We start from the raw sequence: 27751 nt of genomic DNA, 5'->3' as shown, positions 1-27751 counted from the left end.
TTTCAGTACCATATAATCCAACAGATTAATAAAAACATGAGATAATATGATTATCTTATCTGTTTCTTATCAACAGGTAGTACAGTAGTCGTGTGCACTCAAACAATTTCGCCTCAAGATGCTTGTTTCTCTTATCAGCGTCTCAAAGTCTTAGCATAGACCGATAGACTCGCATGAGCTGTTAGGGACCATCAATAAAATACTGCGCATTTTTGTACGATTATAACATTTAATGGACAACACCCGTATAACCATACACACACACAAAACAAAAATCGTTAGTACACATTTAAAATATGATGTCTTTTTGTGAAGTATATTAATCCTCCAAGAATAACAGCCATTAATTGCAACGACTGTTTCACGTCACAACGTAAACATACATTTTACGACTGTCCCTTACAACACTCCACACCAGAGAGCACAAGAAAAGTTTTGCAAATATTCACTTTCTTCAGGCTATCGGACAGTTTAAAGACCTGGCTCGGATGCCCTGTGGGGAGCAATATTTATCACTCATTTAGCTCACGAGATGAAACCAGGTAAATAATAATAATAATTATTATAATCTGTCTGTTTATTGTAGCGAAGTGTCAGACAGGCAGTTCGTGCGTATTTTAGTTCCGGGTGTGTTTCACTAAAGTAGGAACCTCAGTGGGCAGGAAAGGTGTGTCATTCAGCGCTAAACCTAAACCCCTGTGTATTAGTTACTGAATGCACGATACAGCGTCATTATTAATGCATTTTCTCTGAAAACTGGCCATCATAAGGGAGCATGGCTGCGGCGCTACTGTCAGAGACGGAGATCAGGCATCGGTCTATGGCAGAGGAGGATCCGAACGGGAATGAACATGGGGCGGCTGCGCGCAGCACCGCGCCTCGCTGGGGACCGCAGCACGCCGGGGCCCTACAGCTCGCCAAGCTTTACTCTCCGGGTAAGACAAGCACATCGGGTGTCATTAATTAAACACATCTGTGTTTATATGAATCGTTTTTCTACCGTTTCACGCTGCATCATCATCGGGCCACATTAAGGCCAGGAAAGCACGCGCACACACACACACACGCACACAAGTTATGTGCAGCTTTGTGTATAGAGGTCAGTTTGAGATCAATAATATGTGACAGCAACGCATGAATGACATCAACATAATATAATGAATGTTGGTGCTTGTATGACAAACTCCTGCACATGAGACTAACTAGTTATGGGTTGCATGCATTTTGCTGCTTTATAAAACTTGTAACACTACTAAAATTGAACACTCATTTTCTCACCCTCATATTTATCAAGATCTTTTTGACTTTTTTCTTCTTCTTATTGGAACACAAAAAAAGACTTTGGGCAGTCTGTCACCATTCAGTGCATCTTTTTTCCATAAAATGAAAGTTAATTGTGACATTCTGCCTTGAGTAAATGACATTTGTTTTGGATGAACGGTTTATGATTTGCTGTACAAGAGTTACATATTTATAGACTGCATAGGTGGATATGAATAATAGCTTTTTAAGTTGTGCGTGTGTTATATAAGGTGTATGCATATCCACATAGGAAATACTAGGGATGTTTTATATTACTTTTTATATTTTATATATTTTTAAAGTCAGGGATATATGGAAAAGTCATGGTTAATTGTTCACTCATTTAATATTTCATAATATTTAATTTTTCACAGATAAGTTAATTATTTACATCTTTTAATCTGAAGGATTGGTTCCTGCTATGCAGAGGAAATATTCTTCAGAAAATCTATAAAATTATTATATATTACATTATATATTAATTATTATATATTACAGAATTTATTAATCTTTGTTAACATTAGTTAATAAAAATAAAGCCATTTGTTGTTAGTTCATGATAGTTAGGTCTAAATAGTATCAAGAGATTCAACTTTTGATTTGAATAATCTACAGCAGGGTTCCTCAAATCTTACCCTGGAGGTCCAATCTGCTGGAGAGTTTAGCTCCAACCCTGATCAAACTCACCTACCTGTGATTTTCTATTGATCTTGAAGACTCTGATTAGCATACTCAGGTGTGTTTGATTAGGGTTAGAGCTAAACTCTGCAGAAATGGTCCAGATTTGAGGATCTACAGTATTGGTAAATGTTAAAATTAACATTAACTGCAATGCTTTAGTATTTTTCTTCATTAGTTCATGTTAACCGATGCAGTTAACAAATAGAACCTTATTAAAAGTCTTACCGTGCTCTCAATCTAGAATGACAGCGGAAGTCTATCGTGATGTTCCTCGATGTTCCCAGTTTCTAGACATCTTCGACAAGCTGTGCTTTTTTTATTTGACCTGTGTCCGCTGTGGGGAGTTTGACACGAAACACCAAATAAACAAATTAATGCATGTTTCAGATTTGATTTCATTCCACTTTTGGCTTAATGGAAAACAGCTCCATCTCTGCACATCATGAGCCGGAGATCAGCAGCGTTAGGAAAAGCCTTTAACCCCCAACCCCACCATGCCATCCTTCTACCCCCCCAACTAAAACAAGATTTAGCATTGAAAGTCCCCCTCCACTGTCCTCTAGCTGCAGAAGCAGTCTCATTGTGTCATGGGACGCTTGTAGTTTGCAGCTGCAATTAAAACTACATCGATTTAACTCAAAATGCTATTAAGAATGATAATGACCACTCCATTTTCTTTGGCAACGCACCCAGCGCGTTAAGCATATGCTACCACCGGCACGTCCAGCATGTAAATTACTTGGCCATGTTGAGAACGTTTGAGAGAAGTTTTGCGAGGTTAATAAGATAATGTTGTGATGCTTCTCTCTGTGAATGGAGGGGTTGGGTGGGATTGTGGATGGGATTTTTTGGATGAGCTCAGTCGAGTTTAGTATCCACCAGCTGTGAAGTGCATGTCGGAGAGGCTTATCTGTGGGATTCTCAAGGAAAGTATGCTGGGATTGTTTTTTTGCTTGTGCTGTGGTTTGCATGCTGTTTGTTGTTGTAATTACCACACTTTTAAAGTTTATCGTCCATAACATACAGGATTGTGGTTGGGGGGGAAAATAATATTTCATAGTATTGCAATATTTTACCTCAAAATGTGAACTAATATTCTCACAAATATTCAATTTTTTAGATCTAGGTTTTCACCAAGGTTGCATTTATTTGATCACAAATAAATAAATAAATCCAGTAGAAACAGTAATATTGAGAAATATTATTTCCATTTAAACTAACAGCTTTCTATTTTAATTTTAAAATGTTATTTATTCCTGTGGTGTTTATTCCTGTTAGAGCTGATATTTCAGCAGTCATTACTCCAGTCTTCAGTGTCACATGATCCTTCAAAAATCACTCTAATATGCTGATTTGGTGCTCATTTGGAAACATGTCTTATTGCTACACTATTGCACTGTTTTTCACTATATCACTGTTTTTCTTATGTCTTATTAACACAGTTTTCTGAATAATATTTTTGAAAAAAACTGATAAATTTTCTCTTTCAGGATTCCATGATGAATAAAAGGTTCAAAAGAGCAATGTTTATTTGAAATATATTTTTGTAACATTATAAACGTCATTACTGTCACTTTTGATCAATTTTAAATCCTTGCTGAATAAAAATATTTATTAAACAAATTACCTCCATTAAGAGCTAGTCTTTAAGAAGACGAAAAGCACCCTGAATTATTTCTGATTCTGATTTAAATTGAATTTAAATGCTGTTAGTAAACAGGATATAGAACCACATTTTGAACATGAATGTAAGGAAATAGTACAATTAAATTAATTTGTAATAAACCGCTAAAGCAAGTTTGTTAAACTTTTTATTGCTTTGAAAAAAGTCTTGAAGTTTGTAGGCCTTATGGAGAAGTAAATAAATTGATTGTAAATAAGTGTGAGCTATGGCCAGTTTAATTCCAATTCAATGCATTTTGATGAAGACTTGGAATTTTAGATTCTTCAGGTGTTTATTTCCGTACAACCAGAACCATAAGAATTAGTTTCTGCCACTTTTACACCATAAAATGGCGCCATGTGGTTCCAAAATTGTAATGACTCCTGGCTCGCTTCTTGCAGGTATCGAACCATCAACCTTGTTGTTACCATTCCTGAATCTTTAAGTACACCCCACCACCCCCAAATGGTCTTGTCCACCTCAAGCCCTTGTATATTTCCTTTAATTCGATCCTTTATCCACAAAAAGTGCCATAGACTTGGAATCCAAAGGTTCGGTTACCCGAGGGACCTTGACTTCTTCTGATGGAATTCAGCTGGCATGAGCTGATGCTGAACTGTGGTCCATCTGGAGAGGCCATGGAGAGCAGAGGGTTGAGCCACAGAATATAATGTCAAGGATGCTAAAAGCAGACGCTCCGTAGGCTTGTCTGAGGCTGGTTTGTGTCTGAGATGAGGTGAGCAGGAATGGCGTTTGGAAGTGTTGAGGCTTACTGGTGAAAAGGGATTGATGAGGCTTCAGTCTGCTCAACGAAGCCTCCGACTCATTACTGTAACCCCAGGACAGCGAAACAGCTGGACGCCTCTCCCCGCCATATGTCTGCGTGTCATGCACCACTGACTGCTCTTTGTGCTTCTTATCCCACTTTACAGATTCGCTGCAAAGTAAACAGGATTTACAGGCTACTTTCTGTTTCCCCCATCGCCTCTGCCAGCCGCCATGCTCTGGTTACTGGGGCGCTTGCCGTGTGTTCGAGAGTGTGTGTTTGAGAGAAAAAGAGATCAATATAGTATTACATCGCAAGGTCTAGTTTCCTATGCAGTCAGCGATCTTGACTTCAATTGGTTTAGTTACTTCTTATTTATGGCAGGCTGATGTCTTGACTACAGAAAAGCTTGAACCGTGCCGAAAGGTGAATGATTCGAGCTGTAAATGGGTGGACGGCACTATAGACACACTGACCTACAAGTGCGAATGTGATTTTAAGCTTATCATCTGTCAAACACTGCTATATTTATTTATGGTAGCAATCCTGCAGATAAGCCAACAATGTGTCAACACTGCACACCAGAAGTGTTACTCTTCTTTGTGTCTGAATCCGTTCCGCCATAACAGTCCACTCGGAGATACATTCCTGTTGTACACGCACCTTTATGTTTGACAATAAATGTATTCTTCCTCCTGCAGGCTTTGAAGTTAATATGAAATGTTATGCAATTCAAGGGCAAGTGTATCTTTTCTTTAATCTTTCTGCCTGGAAACAAATCTTTCTGCCTATTTCCAAAGAACAGGGTTGATACAGTTGAACAGTTTTGTTTTATTTTGATGAAATAACCACAGGTTTTGCCGATATTTACAAGATTGCTTACATCAAATTGAAAAAAATAATAAGTTTTTACTTTTTTTAAAACTTTTTATCTTTGCTGCTTTTGTATGGGCATAATTTTCACATTTGTGTGTTTTCTGTATTTTTTCACTCTTCTCTATTATTGTGATATGGTCCATTTGCGATTAATCCAATGATAAACAGTGCGTAAAAACAAAAAAGATGGTTGATTGTTTTATGTTGGTCAGATGGTTTCTTCCTGTCCAAGTGGCTAGTTCTGGCCCAGAATAAACTGCAGTATGTAGACCGTCTGCCAGTTGCAACAAACTCCTTAAGGTACAAAAAAACTGAGTGATAGTTTGTTTACAATTATAATTTAGGCTTTTCTTAACTGGAGGGGTTGAGGACAGGCCTTTTGCAAAGGCTACGCAAAGTCTGACCTCTTGAAATCCAGCTGTTTGCCTTTCCTGTCACTTTAAGTGGTGACCTCTTGCCCCAGATCAGTCTGAGGGCATCTGGTGGCCTTGGAGATGGAAATTTACAGAAGAAATTCACACTGAGTGTCTTTAGGTCACAGCTGCTATGTCCACCTTTAACCCTTAGGTTTACTCTCCTATCACTCTCTCTTGATTATCTAATCTCTGACCGACTCTGAATGCCGTCACTGTTTCATCTGTCCTTTAAATTCTCCTGGATGTAGGGGAAGTGAAAGTGTCTGAGCATTTGGAAACTTTCTTCCTTTTTTTTTTTTTTCTACTTTTTGCCAGCTACTCTCAAGGTGATTTTTGGTGAACGTAGGAAGTCAGTTCATACAGATGTTCACACAGATGTGCTAGCAGAGTAATCACTGTTGTATTTCTTCACATAAAATAGGAACATACACCACCATAAAAAGCTTGGGGTTTCTTTATTTGTTTCTATAATTTTTTTTTTATGAAAATTTTACTTTCGTTCAGCAACGATGCTTCAGATTTATCAAAAGTGTCAGTAAATACATTTATAATGTTACCAAATATTTCTTTTGCACTTTCTATTAATCAAAGAATCCTGTAAAAAAAATATCACCGTTTCCACAAAAATATTAAGCAGCACAACTGTTTCCAACATGCAGAGTGAGTTAGAAGTCTTTATGCGTCAGCCACAGTAAAGTATATTTTTACTGTTCTGCACCTGTTATCTGTTAATAGTAAGCTAGCAACAGAGACGCTGCAACATTTTCATGTAAGAAATAAAAGTTACAGAAGAGCCTGAGCCAAAAGGAAGCAGTTGATCTTTCGGCTTGCTGCCTTGTAGGCAAATTCTCCGGTCTGTGGCGCAGGGCCAGGGGTGTGTGTTACAGCACAGAGAAGAGACCGGGCCACGGAGTAGAATGAGACACCAGACACGTCTGCTTGACACTGAGCATAACCCTGCCTTCAGTCCTACTGCACTGCACCACACTGTACAACACATCTAAACACACCCACAGTCTTCCATGAGTATGAGTATGTGCTTCTAATAGATTAAATCTATTGGTTAGATTTGAATCACTTTTTTTTTAAATGCATTAACTGAATGAGAAGACTGCCTTGACGAATGAACATACACTCCATACCTCATTCAGAAGCTTGTGATCAGTAAATTGTTTTATTTTTTAAATAATACTTTTATAGAGCAAGTATGTTTTAATTTATCAAAAATGACCAGATTTCTTTCAAATACATGTTTTTTCAGCTTTATATTCATCAACGTATCCTAAAAGAAATTAAGCAGCAAAGTTAAGGATCATGTGACACTGAAGACTGGAGTAATGATGCTGAAAATTCAGCTTTGCCATCAAAGGAATAAATTATACTTTAAAATATATTGAACCAGAAAACAGTTGTTTTAAATTGTAATGATATTTCACAGTATTACTGTTTCTACTGTTTTTTGGCCAAGTAAATGGACTTAATGTTGTTATTTAAAAGCATTAATAAAAACAGATAACACTTTATTTTAAGGTGTCCTTGTTACATGTTACATGTACTTACTATTGTAATGGCAATAAATTATGCATAATAACATGCAAGTAATCCTAACCCTAACCGTATGTAATTACATCTAGTTAATTAATACTACTCCGTGTTTAAATGTATAATTAAACTGTAACAAGGACACCTTAAAATAAAATGTAACCAACAAATCTTACTGCCTCAAACTTTTGAACAGTAGTGTATGACTAGAGCAAAAGTTTCAGTTGTACTATAAGAAGATGTATTGGACTCCCCTATGTATCTATGTACATTCCTGTGCAGATTTGGTTACAGAAGCCAAAATATGAAACGTCTGTACTTGTATGACTTTCTTCTGTGAAATACATACTGGAAGGAGATGTTTAGCAGAATGTTCACACTTCTTTTTGCCATACAATTAAAGCATATTGCGACTAGGGACTTAAAAAAAGCACTATGACAGTACTTACAATAGCTTTATCATAGACCAGTGTTTCTTTCTGACTTAGCTCTGAAATTCCATTTATGCATTTGAATATTTAAATATGGTTTGTTGTGATCTTGACAGACTGCTTTAATGATGCAAACCCCTGCTTGCAATTCACTTTCACTGTGTCGTAAAGTAAACCTTCACAGTCTGCTAAATGTCTTTTGTGTTCCACAGAAGAAGGGAAGTCGTACAGGTTTGAAAGAACAGGAATGAAGTTAGCAATAGCTTTATGAGGGTCGGATGTGTTGAATCTTTGTGGTGATACATGACATTTATCAACTACTACAAAATATATTTTTCCAAGTAGCAAAACTTTTCAGACTTTCCTGAGTGTCGGTTGTTAAATTACACTCTGGTTATTGCAGATTCTGTCCTCTCTTGTGGCAAACTGCAGACTCCAGCTAATGGTCTGTGCAGTCTGATGACCGCAGTTTTTCTTGCTAAAGCTGCTGGATGCGGCTTTCACTGATTTAGAGAGCCGAACACCTTTAGGTGCGCAGCTACTCTAATCTCATTGTCACTTTCTGACTGCAGAACTATTGCATTTCTAACTCGGTTCCTCTTGAAGTTCATTCACACCGGTCTAATCAAACACTTAAAGTTGCTTAGCCATGTAATCTTATTGGGCCCGACCCACTGCCAGGCCAACACTGCCCCCTGGCAGCACCAGAGCCCAATCTTTAATGCATTTTTAGAGTCCCCTTTCTCAGTGGAGTCTGACCTGCTGTATAATTTATCCTGCCTTCCCTTCAAACTCACACCAAGTTGACCCCGTCATGCCTGCCGAGTGCTCTTGGCTCTCGTACACTGACCCTAGGGTCAAAAGGTCACAGGTTCTGAACGGCTAGCTCTTTGCCATACACCTGAGATGGTCTTGTGACCCGGGCTGCAGCAGAATCTGGCACTATGTGACGCAAAACATATAGTGTTGCTCTGGTTTTCACTGCGCCACTCTGTCCAGCATGAACTGCACACTGGCAGCGTAAACAAAAGCCAAGTTGGCTCTCGAGGGGAAAGAAGGAGAGAAGAAAAGAGAGGGAGACGGAGAGACGAGGAGGAGGGGAACCTGGCTACCTGCAACCTCTCCTGCTGGGCTTCTCAATTATACACACACCAGGGCAGCTAAATGCATTAGGACCTCAGCTGTATACATGATACAAAACCGGATTCACTCACTCAAATGCACACACACACACTCGAACGCTTTTGGGACGGGGGGGGTCAAATGCGGCAGGATGTTAACAGCGCACATAGAAAATTGTCTCTTTTGCATGCCTTCACGCACATAGAAGCGTACCAGGGCGTCCAAATACACTTGGACTGGAACCACACAGCCTGTTATTAATATTTGATGGAGTTCTCCATCAGCTTTCTGTGTGAATTCAGGTGGTTTGTGGCAGTTGGGGACAGGGACAGTGGGTGAGCCGTATAATTACTATTATCTAAATTCCATTTCTGAACGCGGCCCTTCCCGCGCCGTCCTCAATCAGCGCTGTATTTAGTATAGAGTTCTCGGTGAAGTGGCTCCGCTGTGAATTTTCAATATTTAAAATCCACTCTCTGCATTTTAATCCCTCTCTCCCTTATTAATGAATTTCAATCTAAAGGCCATAAACCTGCTTAACTCTTTGCATTCCCGAGGTCAGCGGTTCAGATTCTAGTTCGTAACATAAAGATGTGAGAAACATGATTTTGAGTTTATGGGACGACATGCTTCGTTCAATCTGTCTGTCCTGACTGATTGCGTACAACCTCTCGCTGTGACCTTCAGCACTCATCACTCTGGAGATTTGGAGATATTAAAAGGTAGCGTGTGTGAGTGTGTGTGTGTGGGGGGAGTGGTCTCAGGGGTCGCTCTTTCCTAAGCCTGTCATCTGTGGCCCTTATCAGGGTCGGTCTGACTGGGTACATGCACAGAAACGTATAAATGTCTACTTATCTCTCTCTTTAAAAATAGGGGTAACTAGAAGGAATAGGAACCGAGAACCAGTTCCTTGTTTAGAATTTTTTTTTTTTTTTTTTATGATTTTGTTATATGAAATCTTTCATAAGTTCAAGTTTTTTTGTTTTTGAGAAGTGTCTTGTGCACACCTTGGCTGCATTTATTTGATAGAAAATACAGTAAGACCTGTAATATTGTGTTACAACATTAAAATTTACAATGTTTTCTATTGTAATATCCTTTGCAATGTAATTTACACCTGTGAGGGCAAAGCTGATTTTTAGCAGCTATTTTTCCAGTTTTCAGTGTCACATGATCCTTCAGAAATCATTAATATGCTGATTTGATGCTCAAGAAACATTTCCTATTAAATAGTGATAAAACAGTTGTGCTGCTTAATTTTCTTTCTTTTTGTTTTTAGATTCTTTGATAAAAGTTCAAAATGCCATCATTTATATGAAATAGATTTTTTTTTTTTACATTATGCATTTTTACTGTCACTTCTGATCAATTTAATGCGTCCTTAATGGATAAAAGTATTAATTTCCTACAAAAAAATCATACTGACCCCAGATTTTTGAAGATTAATTAATGTTTTCTGAACATTGTACTACGTAATCTACCACAGATTTCACCACAAAAGAAATGCTGTGTTGTTAGATTATGATCTAAATTGAGTGCAACAAAAGAAAACTGGTCACCGTGAAATCATACAAAGTCAATAAATAGATTTTTTGTATTTGTGTTGTGTGATTTGTAAACAGTAGTCAGTAATTTCATGAACTGGTCATTTGTTTGAATCAATCTAATGCCTCACTCAGTTGTTCCGAGTGGCTCACTGACCTACAGAACAGAATTATTTGCTTCCTTAAAAGTACTAAAATATTTGTTCATCTTTAAGGAATCAGTCACAATTGTTCTTTATTTTGTGATTCACATCCCAAGTAATCAACTTTTGTCCCTAGTGGTGAACTTTTTTGTTCACCCAGTCCAAAATGTTTTTGTCTCTCTTTTGTAACAAAAAAAAACTATCAGTCCTCACATACTTGACTGTTTTTTGAAAATAACATAGAGCATTGTATGGCACAAAGTGTGTGTGCGAGTGTGACTGGGTACATGTGTTAGCGTGTGTGTCCCAGGTTGAGTTGTCCACTGAGAACAGATGAAAGCAACAAGGCCTGTGACTGATCCATTTGTCCTGATCAGGGGAATTCTACCTCACTCTCTCTCACTCTCTTTCTCTTCCTCTCGCCATGTATGACCCACTTTTCTTGTCTCTCCCTTCTTTCCCAAAGTCCCCTCTGAAGACAGGCCTACAGAGAGCTGGCAAGGGGACAATGTGTGTGTGCGTCTGTGCCATTATGTATCCCGCTAAATATAATTGTGTGTGCTAATATGAGGTTCATTTTCCTGGCCAGCATTTGATGTTCCTAAATCAATACCGTTTCCTTTTTGCCCACATGTAGATGCCCTTGGCATTGTTGGGGGGGAGGTGAAGTGGGGTAGAGAATGGCTCAGTCATGGCATGTTGGCAGGACTTTGTGGCATGGCCGGGCCTCTGAAAGGCTGCTATTCTGAGTCTGAGAGTTGCTTTTTGTCTGCCTCTCCGGAGGAGGTGAGAGCCGTTCTTTCAGTGCCACGGCTGCACTGAGAACAGAGGGGCCCGCGCACCACCGCAGCCCCATCAGGAGAGCCCGTCGAAGAAAAGAGCCCTTTGTTCATCGAGGATAGAGACAGAAAAAACACCCATCTTTCCGCAGCACAAACAACACATGCTGTTCACACTCGCTGACTTCTGCTAGCGTGACAGGTGATAAACCGCCACCACGCCCCCCGCACCCCACCCCTTTTCATTTGAACTCACCCTGACTCAGCATGGGATCTAAGCGTCCTATCAGACGTCCTATCAGCTTGTTAGAGCAGTAAAAGTTTTTCTATCCTCATTTATTACAGGATTAGTTCATCCAAAAATGAAAACTCCCATCGTTTAAGTCTTTTCAAAACTTGTTTGACTTTCAGGACGACACAACGCAGGACGTTTGCAGGAATATGATAGGTTCCTCTTTTTCTATATAATTACATTGAACGAGGTGGAGAGTTTAAGCGCTGAAAAGATTCTAAAGTACCATAAGTGGTCTTAAATGACATAAGATGAATTTAAGTAGCTGTTTAACTTAATTCTGCTGCAACCAGATTATTGAGTCTGAGCCTAATTTGAGAACAAGACCAGATTTGTGAACTGGATCAGCTGGTTCTATTTAAAATTACATTGTAATTTTCGCTCATGCCATGCATCAGAGAAACAAGTGCAGTCTTTAGATTTTTGTCTTTGAAATTCCCTTTTTTGTGGTTTGCTCTATAGCAGTGGTTCCCAAACCTGTCTTGGAGGACCCCCTACCCTGCACATTTTGTATGTCCCTAATCAGACACTACCTATTTAGTTCTTGCAGTGTCTACTAATGAGCTGATGAGAGGAATCAGGTGTGTTAGGTAAGGGAGATACACAAAATGTGCAGGGCAGGGGGGCCTCCATGGACAGGTTTGGGAACCACTGCTCTATAGAATCACTGTTGAAGAGTAATTGGCTAGTGAAATGGATTTACTTATTGTTAACTCTACAATAAGTAAATCCATTTCACTAGCCGTCTTCCATTTGTATTTCCACAGTGTGAAGGTAAGCTCATGCATTTTAAAATCTAACCAAGTCTGCTGTCATTTGTTAAGACATCCGATTCAAACATTACAATGCAAAGTTTGAATCGGATGTCTTAACAAATGACAGCAGACTTGGTTAGATTTTAAAATGCATGAGCTTACCTTCACACTGTGGAAATACAAATGGAAGACGGAAGACAACTTGAGCAACACTGAAAAGGGGCGGAGCTACATAAGGTCTATAGAAATCAATCAGTGGGAACTGAAACTATCCATTTAATTGTTTTGTTTTCATTTTTGGAGCCTTACAATCCTATTCACTTGCTGTAATTATACTCACGTTTTGTTTTCAACAGAAGAAAGTCATTCCAGTTTTGGAATGGCGTGAAGATGAGTACATGATCATATTTGGGTGAATAATCCCTCTGAACCAGCATTTTTTATTTTTTTTTATTTACAGAAGTGTGATGTTGAACAAAATGGCTTACCCAGGAAAGATTCACTATTTTTTTTGCCTCAAGCTGTGTAACCGTGCTTACATGCATCAGCAGGTGAAGTGAGGCGAAACTCGAGGATGGACGACGGTGTATTACAGCCTGCCGAAGAAACTTGTGCACATTATGACAGAGCTAGAGAGCAAGAACACCATTAGCATTCACGGACGTTGTTTGGCACTCCAGCCGCCCCTCTGCGTCGAATCAGGCGTCGTTGATTAATTTCAGCCTATTAGCACCCCCTACCCTCCCCCCGCCCCTCCCAGGTTAATTCCCCACGCCAGCGAGCGGGAAAGGGGGCTGCGGGTGTGAGCGATGGTGCAGGGGGTTGCTGGGGAGCACGTTGTTGTCAGGACTGTATTAATGAGCGCGCCACTCAGGTCCCGTGGACAGGGGGACGGTGTTCCTGGCTGTGCACGGCGATGGCGGCTCTGTCGAGGCCTGGCCTAGTTTCTGCCCTCACCGGGGAGCAGGAGGATCCAAGGACTGACGCTGATCACCTGACAGCGGCCCCACTGCTGCGAGAGAGTGTGTATGCACATGTCTGTGTGTGAGGAAAAAAAAAAGGCAGGAAAGAGAGGACGCAAGTGTTGGAGTGGGTAAATGTTTTTTTAATTTCAGGTTTCTGTCTCCTGAATAATTTTGGATGTTCTCAGAGATGGTGTCATGTGAAGTGTTGATCAGCGGTAGATATTTTCCCACTTTTCCTTTCCGTGACATTCTGTCAACAGAGCTGTAATATTGTTCCTCTACAAAAAATAATTGCTGTAAAAGTGTTTTCTTGCAAACCTCGTTCAGATTTTGAGACCATGTTTGGGGCTGCTGTGATATTGTTGCAAAGAAAAGAGCACTATGTCTAGTTTTAAGCCCCCATGGTCATACACCTGGATGTGCTGCACCTGGACTTTCTCATCCCTCCACTTCCTGTTGAGCTACCACATTTAGTCCAACTTCACAATTCATTGTGCCATCAGAAAGTAAGTATGTGCTCTATAACAACATCAGCTGACCCTGGATCATCTGTTCCCTTATATATTCACTGGTATATAGAAACAGGTGTTTTTTCTTTGTTTTGTTCATACGTGGTACTGTACGACATGAGTCAGAACCAGAATTTTATATTCTCCCTCTTCCTGATGGCGTTTACAGTATATTGGTATTGGTGTATAGAATCTTCATTATCACAGTAATCATATTTTAAAATAAAAATGAAGTTATAATTTATCCAAGTTGTGAGTTTGCAATTAACATCAAAAGTGATATGTTTGGTAATGCTTTCCAATTCTGTTCAATTTGTCAGTACACTAGTCACACTGTATGTTTTTGAGCACCAATAAAAATGGCAGAATAGAAAAATTTATTTTGAATGTCATGAGACAATTTTCTCAGGACAAACTTTGTAGTACTTTTGTAAGATGGACCCCAGAAAAACTTACTTTTATTGCAAGTACAATTAAAGAACCTTTAATAGAGATATGTATATACAAATCGTTTAGTCTTTTTTTATGTTTGTCTACCCAATTTGTTCACTGTTAAATAATAGCAAAACATTTTTCTATTGGATTGTCTGTAATGGCTGCAATAAAATATGCAAAAAAAAAGTGATCCACTAAAAAAGTATTTGAGGACAATAAATGGAGGTTCACTGCAGCCACAGATTGTGCGATGGTTTATTTTAGCTGAGACCCAGGATTTGGTTGTTGGTGTGCAACCGAATTCAAAAGACACTTTCATACTAATCCAGCAAACAATTTTACAGTCCATTGAACTCAAGTCTGCACCAAAACCTGTGCATTGTGGGATACAAGCTGTTAGGTTAAGGATTCCATAGGGTGGTGCTCTCATAACTGCACAAAATATAGTGCAGACTTGAGAGTGCATTAAAAGAACCGTGGTCCATCGTTCAGGCATACGGTGTTGGCTGGCCCACTGAGGCGCTATAAATAGCTGTCATCAATATCTTCTTCTCAACCTCCTCACGTTCCCAATCCACTCAGGACGGCTCCTCTAATGGCATTAAATTTTCAAAAGAGCTGAGTCCACTGCGCCTCTCCGTGCCCACATCCGCCCAACAGGAGAGCAAAGGAGAGAGCGATGGAACGAGAAGAAAGAGTCACAGTGAAAGAACGAAAGACTCAGACGTGGTCGAATGTGGTTTAAAATTGAATATGCAAGTTTTTAAAAATGGAGATTGAATGTAGGCTGTGGAGTGATGGGGACATGTAGATGTGGTCGGTGTCCATATAGACTAATTCTCTACTCTGTTGTGAATAAGGCATTAGCACTTTAATCATCCTCCACGGCCGCCCGCTGTGCCACGCTGCTGTCATGGTGGTCTGAACAGTGCCCGTTGTGGCCCCTCCATCGGTGCCCTCTGCCCTGACCTGGGACGTTTAGCTGTGTCAGGCAAACGCGCCATCGCAAGAGATCCTGACCCCCGCCTCTACCTACAACTTGTCCTAGTCTAATCGATTACTCCTGAGCACACAAGATAATGGGACACACACACACAGTTACACACGTTCGGCTTGTCTCCTGTCCACCGACCCCAATGACCTTTTCAGCTTTTGAGCGATGTCGGTTCGCTGCTGTCTGTGACCTCGCAGTGGACACTGTAGTTAAATATACTGTTACCAAGGAGAATTAATAACATTCAAAAGATGGCACTTTCAGTTCTTTCTTTTTAGTATTTTTCTTTTTTTACATTTAACACCTGATGAGAGTCATTATGGTCAACTATTCATCCAATTACTGACTAGTCAACAAGGTAGTTATCTATTTTTTCCTGTGTCTGTACAATTTCAAAAGTGTGTCTTTTTCCCATTCTGTTGTATGTCAAAATGTTTGTTACTTATTATTTATTCCCTTCTTTTATTTCTTAGTGCTGTTGGTATTGGTCCAATAAGTAAATTAGGCCAACATTTGAAATTAAATGATAGACAAATTATCATCAGAGTCCAAATTCATAATTGGTTTACCAATTGTTAAAATAATTTTTTGTATGTGATGTATACATTTTGATTCTTCCTGTTTACATTTTTTTTTTTTTTAGTATTAATAAAATATGCACTAATGTGCATTTGTGTTTGTTGTCCCTGTAGGAAAGCGGCTGCAAGAGTGGATCTCTGTGATTCTGTGCCTCTCACTCTTTGTTATAAACCTCTCCTTCCTCTTCCTCAACTTCTCCACAGTGCACATCTACAAAATCATCTTTAGCATTGGTAAGTCTTATTCTTTGTGACCTTTCTTTTCATGTCTTTCCTTTGTTTTCTAATAAAGTTCAAGATTCAAGATTCTGTCCACAGAATCCCATTGGTTGTAATGTACTTTTTCCATGTCATGGTCTCATGGTTACTTTTATTTCAGTACTGACTGAATTTAACAGCTTCTTTCTTTCTCTCAAAGTGACTGGTATTGTGACGGCAGACTTTGCCTCTGGGATCGTACATTGGGGAGCCGATACATGGGGTTCAGTGGACATCCCAGTAATTGGGAAGGTAAAGGCCAAGGCCTATGCATAGTTCAGTATGTATGGCAGAACTATCTCTATACTATATGAATTTGATTGGCTGTAGGTGTTTGGGCACATTTAGGTTCAATGGCACCATCTTTCTGGCACACATGCATTTCCCACACACTCATATGCACAGTGTGATCTCTAAGCATAGTATCTTGTTTGATTTTAACAAATTACCCTGTTTAATTTTCATATCAGCTTTTGCTCTATTGGCCTGTTGTGGTTTACCAGGCTAAAAAAACAGCGAGTCTGAAATGCCATCTCCACCCTGGGAGTTCAGCCCTTCCTGCTTTCCTGGCGCGCCACATCTTAACCCCACCCACTCTCAACCACAAAGGGTGCTGGGGATACTCAGGAGGGTTGCATTAATGCATAGTATGGTCGCACTCTCCTTGCCCAATCAGAGAAAAGGTCACCCCCTTGCTGTCCAATTAAAAAGCAGCCGACACTTGCTTTCTGTGTCGGACAAGTAGGGGCCATGAATCTGAGAGCATTTATGTGTTTTTGTGCTGACGGGGGTCATTGTGCTATTATGTGGAAGGGGGCAGTAGACTGGCAGTAGAAAAATGGCTAACCTAAGCTAAATCCGGTCCCGTGTGCCAATTATTAGGCTACTTCTGGAAATATGGACTGTTAAATTTGATTACAGCTAAAGGAAATGACAAGTATACAGGTTTATCAATGATCAGATTACACTTGACAATGAGTGCAGCCATTAAATTTTCACAGTTTGAGGCCTGTCCTTTAAGTAACACCAATCTTTCCTATTGTTCTCTGGCTGATGTGTGCTCTATAGAGATGGCAACCTATAGGACTGGGCGGTGTGAAGCTTTATACTGTGCAACTCCAATTAGTCTGCTTCAGCATTTATACCTTGACATGATTTGATGTGATATGCATATATTTTTTCTCAAGAATCTAGTGTTAAATACAGAAAAATTAGGAGTTCATCTGATTTTATATATTTGCATTTAGTCTAAATAAAATAAAAAATCAGTCTGTTTTAGCATTATAATGTATAGTGTGAAAATGGACAGATGTATCACTTATTACACAGCTTTTCACCATATAAATAATAATTGGGATATGAAATATTGATTTGAGAAGTAGGCTAACCATTTTAAAATCTTGCCTGTTTATTATTTTATAATATGCAAATGTTTTGCAGTGTGCAAAAGTCATTCTAGCAACAAGACGAACACTTCAACAATATTACTGTAGGCCAACAATTATTTCTGAAATACTTTGGTTTCATTTTACAGTTAATAACTGAGGAGCAAGATGGTAGCAGCTGTGTTTGAATTAAATGAGAGAGTACGTTCCTCGTGTGATATAACAAGACACGTGAAAAAAGCACTCATTAGGGCTGGGAATCAATTCCAAAAGAATCAATTTCAAGGCTTTGGGAATCGAGTCGATTCCAAAAGTTGGAATCGGTTCCATTAGGGGAATTTGCTCCTCTTTTTTTAGATTTCAGAGCTAATTATTAATTTGCTTTGCTAATAGTGATTGAAAGACTGATTAATTTCCATGAATAGGTTCGTTTGATTCAATGAAATCGTTTCAGAACATCGATTCAGTAGGTCTTTTGCTCTATTGTGGAATGAAATCACCTAGAGCACATTTCAAAAACTCAGTATGTGGTATGTCACTCTAAAACCTTCAAATAACTGCACATGTACGCATATAGCTGATTCGTACATTTCAGTGGTGTTTGTTGTCGCACTTTCATTCTGTGGTCTTGCATGCCAAACCTGTCCAGAATGTACAGTAGGCTACTGATAAATAATGATTTGCCTACATATTGGACAAGTTTCCTGCGATAGTGTTGCACTCAAAGCACACCGTACAAACACTACTGTTTCTAGAATATTGAATGCAACTCCATGCGCTCTTATTTCAGTTGTCCTTAATGTTGTGGTTATTTATTTTCTGGGTACAGTTTGCTTTGTACATTCTGTGCATGTCCTTCAATGAGCATTTTTAGCGTGTTTTGCTGCTTATCTATGGGCTAATTGGAATCGTTTCCGATTGGTTGTGCTCCAGTAGTTTCCAAAAAAAATTAAAATCTTTATCAAACAGCCATACCACTGACCTCAAATTCCTGGATGAGCAGCCATTATACGCAGTCAGGGAATAACTGACTTAAGAATGTCCCGACTGATCATTGATAATCAGCCATTTCTGAGAGCCGTGTAATTGATCATTTAAGATTCTCTAATATTGTCCCTTATGGTACCAAACCGATGTACCGTGGTTTTGGTCATACTGCCCACTCCTTGTGCCCTGCTTCTATAAATGGGGCTGTGTTTACATGCTGGTCATTGAGGCCATGAATTGTCCTATATGGCCAAAACTTTGAGGCCGAGAGCAGGATTGTAGAGAGCAGGTGATCTGAACGGCCCGTCCAGCTCCCGCTGTGGGTCAGGCCTAGGGGCCCGTGTTCTCTCGCTTTCATCATCGTCCGTCTGTGCTGTAAAACGGCTCGGCCACACCGCCCCACCGTGAAGGGGTTTCCACCCGGCTCCGCAGCCACCACCGATCCTTCTGCTGTCGAGGATAATTAGGATCCGCCACCTGGGAGTGATCAAACTTCAAAAAAAGCGAGGGAATTTACAGACACCCAGAACGCCGCGCTTTAAGACCCTTAACCAGCAGATTAAAGGCGGCACATAGCGGACCGATATATATGGCTTTTTGTCCACATGTTCAAACAAGAAGCACCAACTTGAGGGAGAATCATTAATGACCGTGATTAAACAGGCACTTAAGAGCAAAGAGCGTAGGGAGGAGGAAAAAAGGAAAGAGAAATGAAATGGATCTCTCATGTGCGCTCTGGGTTAAAGGTGGGGGAGGACGGGCTCCGGTCTTCAGCTGGGTTGCTAGGGCAATCCGAAGATGTGAGTCGTGATTAGGCAGAAGGCGGGTGAGGCGAGGCGAGGCAGGCCGTTAAACGGTGTGGGATTAGCGGCGGCGAGGCACAGGTTTTCCGCTGCGTGCCGGTGAGTCGACATGCACGCCGTGTGCTGTCTGGGGCTTAGCGCTCTTTTAATCTCGCGCACAGAGAGACGGAAAGGAAACGAGGAGAACAGGAGGGAACATAATTGTCGAAATATCAACAGATAGTTTTCTCCGCTCCAGCAGAGTGTCGCCACGCGCTCTCAGATATATGTGTGATTGAGTTCAGCCCACAAACACGCGATAATGACATTTTTCCCCCCGCGCTCTGTCTCTGAAACGCTATGGTAATGTGGCTCCAAACGATTCCTCCTTTTTATGTGGAAAATAAATTACCTTCATTCTTGTATTTTCCTTTGTGCTTATACGATCCTTTCTCTTACTCCCTTTCATTTTGCGACACCCGCGCGGTCGCAGACGGGTGCCCGTCTCAAAGCGGCATTCCTGGGCGTGAGTGACAGGTGCTGCTGGGTTATGCTTTTTCATGATGCTGGATCTGAGCCGTGGGGAAGTGCTGTTTAATGCCAGGTTATCTCTCCGCTCCGTAACGTGTAGCTCGTGCCGCATGCGTCATCTTTCATTTAGGACCTAGTACAGCTAACGCGCCAATTTGCGTCTATCAGTCAACATCTAACCCCACCCATTCTTCCATTCCGATCTTGCGGCCAGATCCGGACGAAATATGCCTTTTCGCATGTTCAGTTCTGGTTTTTGTGGTAAAATTGAGGTGGATACACTCTTGCTGGTATACATTTTTTATTTATTTTTATTTTTTTATTGATTAGTCGCACAGTGGGTTGAACACCTGGTTGACTGATCTTTCATAACTAGAAGTACTGTATAATAAATTAGTAGCCTGGTTTGGCTTCACCTGTCTGTTTTTCTTAAACAAAGCACATTCTTGCTTTCATCTAGACAAGCTCAGTGAAATGGCACAGCGATTTTAAATGTTGGACTTTTTTTTTCTTTTTTTTTACTGGATTTGTCATCTTAAAAATGCAACTCTTGTGGTGAAATTCTCAAAAATGCATTTGGCTGTAACAGTGGTGATTTAAAGGAGAACAATTTTAAAGGTATAACTTTTTCCGGAAGGTTTTTACTCTGCAAACTTTTTAACCGCTTAAGTACAACTAAAGACATAAAAATGAATTAATTCGACCTTAATCGACTAGTCAATTGACCATTGTGACCCATTCTTATTGGTACAGTAGCTGAAAGAATGATCAAATGAGCTAAAATATTTATTTAAAAAAACATGCAAGAGTGTCAAATGTGTAGAACTTTGTGACTGATGTTTCTGAAGAGTTCTGCACACAGATTTTCTGTGGGCTTACAGCTCATTATCAGTAGGGAACTTCAAGCAGAGGATGTTTCTGGTTTCTGTACGGAATATTTTAGAATAACCTCCTCTTCTTTTTTTATTTCTCACCTTAAAATGCACATCCAGTGTTCTTACAGCTTGCTCAGAGTCTCTAACAGTAACACAACGGTAGCTTCTAGTTTGACCCTGCATTGTCTTTATCATAGACGTACCCATTCATTACCACAGAGTAATGGATCTAAGTCACAGCCCTAGACAACCCTGCCCGTTTTTCAATTGAACCTTAACCTCACTTTCCCTGCTCCCTCCATCTCTCTTTACCTCTCTCTTTCCATTCAGGCATTTATTCGCCCGTTCCGGGAGCACCACATTGATCCGACGGCTATCACACGGCATGACTTCATAGAGACTAATGGAGACAACTGCATGATCGCCATCCTGCCTCTGGCCCACATGGCCTATAAATTCCTCTCCTACCCACCAGGTACACACACACATCCACTCACTTTTCCATTGTGTCGTTAGAGTGAGTCAGCGTGACTATTTTAGAACCAATGAGTGTGACCCGAGTGCGACTCCTTGTCCTGGAGCCATCGGTGTGTTCCACATTCATCTTAAAATTTCACCTAAAAATTGGGAAATCGACAAACGAGGATATGGTTTGAAAAGGGTAAAATGTTTTCAGTTCCATTTTTGCCCTGCATGGGTTACAGGAGCAGCTCAGACAAAACATAAAAATGGTCATCATTTACTCGTGCTCACATTATTCCAAAACTGTATGACTTTCTCTCCAAAACACAAGAGTGGAAATTTAGCAGAATGTCCTAGAGTTCTTAAACGTTCCATATATTTGGATAATTTTCTTTCTTTATATTTAAAAATGTTCACAAAAATATTGTATGCAAAATCTATATTGAATGGTTTTGTGTAGTGATTTTATATTGATGTGAGAAAATGTTGGTTGAAAGGAGTTGGTTATGATGGAGAAAATGAAAATCCTTTACTTGTGCTTATGTTATTCCAAAGCTGTATGACGTTTCCTCCTTATAACATGAAAGTGAAGTTTTCATTTTCCTCAAGATGAAAGTACTTCACTTTCATCTCCTTAATGAAAGTGAAGTAATTTTAAATTCTATCTTGTTTCTTACACAAAACTATCATATGAATTCAAAAGACTTCAAACACAAGTTGTGTAGACCACCATAATGGTCCTTTTTTTCCATTTTTTGGAGCACAACAGCATCCATCCCATCCAAGTTATGGTTTCCAATCACTCTTGTTTAAGAAACATGAAAATAAATGGTGACAGAATGTTCGTTGGATAACGCTGATGATCTGCTCAATCAAGAAAGTTGAAAGGTCGATTTGATTTGATGTTTCTCGTGCTAAAGGGTAAGGCTAGTACTTTACTACAGGGTTAGGTCATGTTGTATTAATTTGCATATATTTTTTCTCTCTCTCTCTCTCTCCACCTTTTGCCACTGCTCCTTTATCTCTCCATACACTTCACTATCTCTCTTTTGCAGATGCCCTTGCAGAGTCCTACCCCTGGGAATGTTTTGTTTTTGCGTTGGCGGTTTTTGTAACCATGACTAATCAGATCCACAAGTGGTCCCACTCCTACTTCGGCCTGCCACGCTGGGTCACACTACTGCAGGACTGCCACCTAGTGCTGCCACGGAAACACCACCGGATCCATCATGTGTCGCCACATGAGACGTACTACTGCATCACCACAGGTACACACTTGTGCTTCACTTGATGAGGTGGAAGCCTTGTGTTAGTGTTATCTTAAAGGCATAGTTCACCCAAAAATATGAAAATTCTGTAATTATTTACTCTCATGTCATGTCAAAACACAAAAGGAGATATTTTTAAAATGTTGTCTAAAACAACAAAAACAGTGGAAGCATTCTTCAAAGTCACACAGGTTTGGAACAACACTAGGGTGAATCAGTGGTGTTTTTGGGTGAACTATACCTTTAAATATACCCAGAATCCCGTAGGCATCTTTACAACAATAATACATACCGGATCGGATTCAGATGAGGTACGCAAACTTCCTCTGAGAGTCCTTTATGTAGTTGATCATGGTAACCTCCAGTATCTGGCAAGGATTCTTCCACGGAGCGTGGCCTGCATCGCCAGTAGCTGTGAAGAGTGGGTTAAAATAACTTTTTTAAAGTCAGCTGTGTGTGTTCGCACATTAGTGTGTGTGTGTGTGTGTGTGTGTGTGAAGGCATTAAACTCCCATGATAGCTCGAGCACTCAGTATGCGATGTGCGTCTCTGGGAGAGAGGGGAGCGAGGATGCTTGTGCGTCACCCTGCGCCCCAGCGGACGGCAGATGTGTGTGCGCACGCATGCTCCAGAGCACAGACCGGTCCTTTTGACCCTCCCTCTTTCCTTTCCACTGCTGCTCCCTGATCCCACTGGGAGACGCTGATGAAGGGAGAGGAAAGGGTCTCTCTCTCTCGCACACATACACAAACGCGCACGCTTGGGAGTCTCTCTCTGCGTGAGCCCTGCTCTTCCACCCTCCCTGCCCGTGTCCCCGGGGGCCGGGGCCCGCCTTTGTGTGTGCCAGTGGCTGACAACCTCCATGTATATTTAATGCTAACCTGCTGTCAGTGCTAACAAATAGGCTTGCGCGAAGGGGTGGGGTGGGGGTGGTGTGGGTTTGACAAAGATGAAAAATCAAACAAACATGATGAGCTGTTCTGCACTCTTCCTGCACCAAAAGGGTCACTGTTGAGAGAGGGTACAAACACACACACACAAGCGCAGCTGACACAGACGTGACCGAGGAACAGTGTGGTGCTTATATACAGACATACAAGGGCAATAGATGAGCATGTGATGTCATAATCAGGGGGCGCTGAAACAGTACAGTGGCGGTACCATGGTACTGTAATGGTGTCAGGTGGAAATACCATTGGTACTGAATGATTAGCATGTTCCTATACCATTACCTTTGTATTTATGTGGTACTTCAAAGAATACCATTGTACTTGCACATAGGGGTGGGCAATATATCAAAGTTATTGTGAATATCAGGATCATATTAATGCGTTTTTGTTATTTGACTATTAAAGTATAGTTCGCCTGAAAATGAAAATCATCATCAATTGCTCACACTCATGTTGTTCCAAACCCATAAGAGTTTTGTTCATTTTCAGAACAGGAATTAAGATATTTTTAATGAAATCTGAGCGATTTCTGTCCATTCGTTTAAAGTCCATTCCACCAAAACTTTGACGCTTCAGAAAGTTTGTAAGATTATAAATAAAATCCGTCTTCTTCTGAAGAGACATGGCATACAGAGCACTTCAAATATGGTAAACAGAAGCTCAGCTGTTATTGCTTGACCTGTGAGAACAAACCTTATTGGTGTATAGATTTGAACTAAAAAATATTGATGTTTTATTACTAAGAGTTTCTGCGTGAAAATATTTAACTGCTCAATTTTTGATAGAAAACAATCACTCTTTAATACTGTAGCAAAAAATATTGAGAGATATATTAGAAATTATAACAATTGAATCTTATACCATCCAGTCATACTACTATAGTGAGTGTCCAAAGAGCATGCATTTATATCCATTGGAAAAAAACTGAAAACAGAATTTGGAATTTCTGTTAATTTCTCAAGTATACATGATTATCAGCCAATAATCTCAAAATGGCCAGATGCCTCATTATATCGTTCGGCCTGGATGATATATCGTGCATCACTGCTTTGAACTTTGTCCTGCACGTTTTTGTGTGTTAAACGTCTAAACGTGTATGGTTGAAATGGTTTTCTTGTCAAAACCCAATGGAATGCATGTCTGTGAGCACAACAGAAGTGTGTGTGTGTGTGTGTACATAGTGGAGTTGAGGTGGACTAGCTGGGGGTGGGGTGCTGCTACATATTTATAGCAGTAAGTGTGTACATTACTCTACTGCTAGCGCCTGATCTTCTGTCCATCCCCGGGGAGTCACCATCCAGGAGCTTCTGTGTCTCTCCGCTTCTTGATGTTGTTCCCTCTTTCTTCCTGTCTTGCTCTTTTGTCCTTGCTCTCTCCTTTTTGCTTGCCTTGCCCTCTCACTGTTCTCTCTCTCTCTACTGCATTTCTCTCTTTTCTCTCGCTGGTGAGTTTTCAGAAAAGTGTGTAATTCAGCGAGGGGAATGAATTTGTATGGTTGGTTTTACACATCAAGCCTGTGTGCTTCACCTTTTCTTTATTCCTTTTTCATTTTTACTCCTGTTTCAAAGTACTCTGGCATGATTGTTTTATGACTGTTTTACATACAAAATTAATGAAGCATCAACAAGAAAAAATACTGTTTTACATGTATTACAATTTATTGATCATACATTAATTAAAATGTGATATGAAATGTATCCTACTTTAATCTTGAAATTTAGTTTGTTATATGTTATGTTTTCTAATTCTATACACTACTATTTAGAAGTTTGGGTTATTTTATTCCTTGTGATGGTAAAACGGAATTTATTTCAGATCCTTGCAAAATTATTCTGATATGCTGATTTGTTGCTTAAGAAACATTTTTCATCATAATCACAGCTGAAAACAATAGTGCTGCTTAATTTTTATTTTATTTATTATTTTTTGGAAACCATGATACGTTTTTTTCAGGATTTGATGACTAGAAAGTTTAAAAAACAGCAGGTAAAAAACAGCATTTATTTGAAATAGAAATCTTACTGTTGCTTTTGATCAATTGAATACATTCTTGCTGAATACAATTATTTTGTTTTTACATTTTTATTATTTCAATAAAAATAGCACACACATTCAGTTTGAAATCCTGCTTTGCTGCTAATCTGTACTACTTAATCATCTAGTCTTGCATTCATATTAATAACTACTTAGAAGTCAAAAAGTGTGTTTATTTTTCTTCTGTTTTAGTCATGTCTTATCTCGCCTACAGCACTAAGTGAGCCGCTGCCATTGATGTCCCTTCATAAACATTGGTGCCTGACACCCTGCTTCTCTTTCTCTATCATTCTCTCCCTCAGGGTGGTTGAACTACCCGCTGGACAGAGTGGGATTTTGGCGGACATTGGAGTGGTTGATCGAGAGATTGACGGGTCAGAGGCCACGCAGTGATGACATGGTCTGGGCCAAGAAAACTGAGTGACCAGGAAAACAGGATGAAACCCTCCCTCATCCATCGTTCCCCCTGTTAAGGGGGAACAGAAACCGAAAATGGGCCTTACCTCTGTATCCCAAAACCTCTCTCCTGTATTGTTCCTGTGTCCCTCCATCTCCAAACACTCCCAGCACTCTTACTGCTGGGGCCTTTTCCTGTCACAGGTCTGCTACACCCAAGCCATCACCTGTTGCTCCTCTATTGGCTTCCTCCTCTGTTTTGTAGATGTCCACACGCAACGAAATAGAAAGACAAGATGAAGTTGAAAACGGTGGTTTAAAACGGTTGAGATAATGATGAGAGACACTGTTCCTCTCGCAATTCATCTCCATGTGCTTTCTCGTTTCGGTGTGTAAAATGTATGTTTTCTGGAGGTTGGGCTCTCCAGAGGACCGAAACCATGTTGTGATTTTCCCAGCATGGTTGTCATAGCAGTGCATGGAATGAGAGAAGCAATTAAATGTGGATTTGTTTCTTGAAACTGCAAGAACAGATTTATCGCTTTCTCAGTCACTCTCTCCAGTTTCACAAAAGCATCTCGGCAGTGTTAAAACCCTCCCTTAGTTTGGACCGAAGGACGCAGGGAAGATCCATTTCTCAAAATGCAGGGAAAGAGTTTTGTTGGCCAACCAGCGTGGTCAGTGCTCAGTTGACCCAACTTGAATGTTTTCCCTGAATGTTTCTTACTGAGCTCGTGTTGGCCTTAAGTACAAACCCATTACACTTATTTCTAATCAGCTTACCGGGGCTTAGTGGTGATGAACATTGATTGCGACTCTGTGTGTTACCGTGACATGTTATTGATATTTGGAGTAGTATTAGCAGTCTAGCTAGTGATGTCCTCCTGCTGTATCCCGTGGTACAACGGTTAAGCAAAGGTGCTAGCAAAAGGTCAGATTAGATTAGAAAAAGGTCCACTTGAATCGGAGTTACCAAGCTTTATTAAAGAGAATCATTAATGTTTTTTTGTATTGTTTTTTTTTCTTATTGAATGATGCACTCTATTTGACCATTGGCACTTCTCATGCAAAACTAAAGTGAAAAACAGCCATACACACTCCCTATTTTTTCTAGCACATGATACACATTCACAGATTTTCATCATGAACCCTAAAAAACATACACTATGAATTTCCTGTGGATTTTTGTCTCTTCATTTGCGCTGTACTGATAAATGGAGAGAATAAGGGTTTTATAAAGTGTTTCAGTGTGGATTGTTTCACGTTCTCTTACATCAGCTGCAGCTCCACAATATGGGTTTCATTGTATGGCTTTTATTTTTTTCAAATCATAGTACAATATAACTTTCAGCCTTGTATTTGTTATTTGTTCTTATTTTCCATCTCGCAGCTAATGCTTGCAGCGAGTCTGCCTTAAACTGATGTTTTTATTAGCTGTATGATTTAATAAATACCTAATAAATAACATTTGATTATTTATTGTTTTTTATTTGTAACTCGAGTGATTTTTAAATGTTGCTCATTACATGTAAAAGTTAGAAGCAATAATTTAGTGCTCTGTAAAAATGAAACTGTAAAACAATTACGAAGCTTTGCAAAGATAATTGCGCCTGAAATCTGCAGGATGCTTTGAGGTGATTTAACAATGAGTCACAAGCGTCTTAACGCTTTGTTCTACTCAAGTAGAGAATGTTTTTGAGAAATTCACGGGGGGTCATTCAGCAAAGCACGAAACTGCCATGTTAATTTAATAATTTGAAACAAAGAATTGATTGGAATTAGCAATTTATGTAAAATGGACTGTGAGGACCGTAAATGATGAGTTAAGAGCTCCCTCTGGTGGCTGAACAATGTCCACACAGCTGAATGAATGATACTGTACTCTATTTCCAGAGTCCAGCTGACTATGCCCTAACTAAAAGAATTGTAGTATTACTCTGGGTAGTAAATGAGTAAGCCAGATATTCAGTACCATGATATATTATCTGAAATCATCACTGTACCATAGCATCACCACAGTACTTTTTTAT

General features: G+C 39.9%; 1 protein-coding gene across 2 annotated transcripts; it reads left to right on the top strand.

The window, feature by feature from the left end:
- Window positions 1-379: 379 nt before the first annotated feature.
- Window positions 380-27204, top strand: LOC306843279 (plasmanylethanolamine desaturase 1-like). Of its 2 annotated transcripts, none has more exons than XM_079374654.1 (7): window positions 380-542; window positions 771-935; window positions 15908-16027; window positions 16212-16303; window positions 20942-21086; window positions 22129-22341; window positions 25628-27204. In XM_079374654.1, the coding sequence occupies exons 1-7, from the start codon at window positions 533-535 to the stop codon at window positions 25747-25749; spliced, it is 867 nt and encodes a 288-aa protein (XP_079230780.1). In that variant the 5' UTR covers window positions 380-532; the 3' UTR covers window positions 25750-27204. The 2 variants fall into 2 exon arrangements, with proteins under 2 accessions (XP_079230780.1, XP_079230781.1); XM_079374655.1 differs by lacking the exon at window positions 380-542 and adding an exon at window positions 582-667 and having other exon boundaries at window positions 25628-27198.
- The last annotated feature ends 547 nt before the right edge of the window (window positions 27205-27751 follow it).

Source organism: Barbus barbus (assembly GCF_936440315.1).
Source record: "Barbus barbus genome assembly, chromosome: 23".
NCBI classification, from domain to species: domain Eukaryota; kingdom Metazoa; phylum Chordata; class Actinopteri; order Cypriniformes; family Cyprinidae; genus Barbus; species Barbus barbus.
This window is presented reverse-complemented; position numbering and strand designations above follow the sequence as displayed.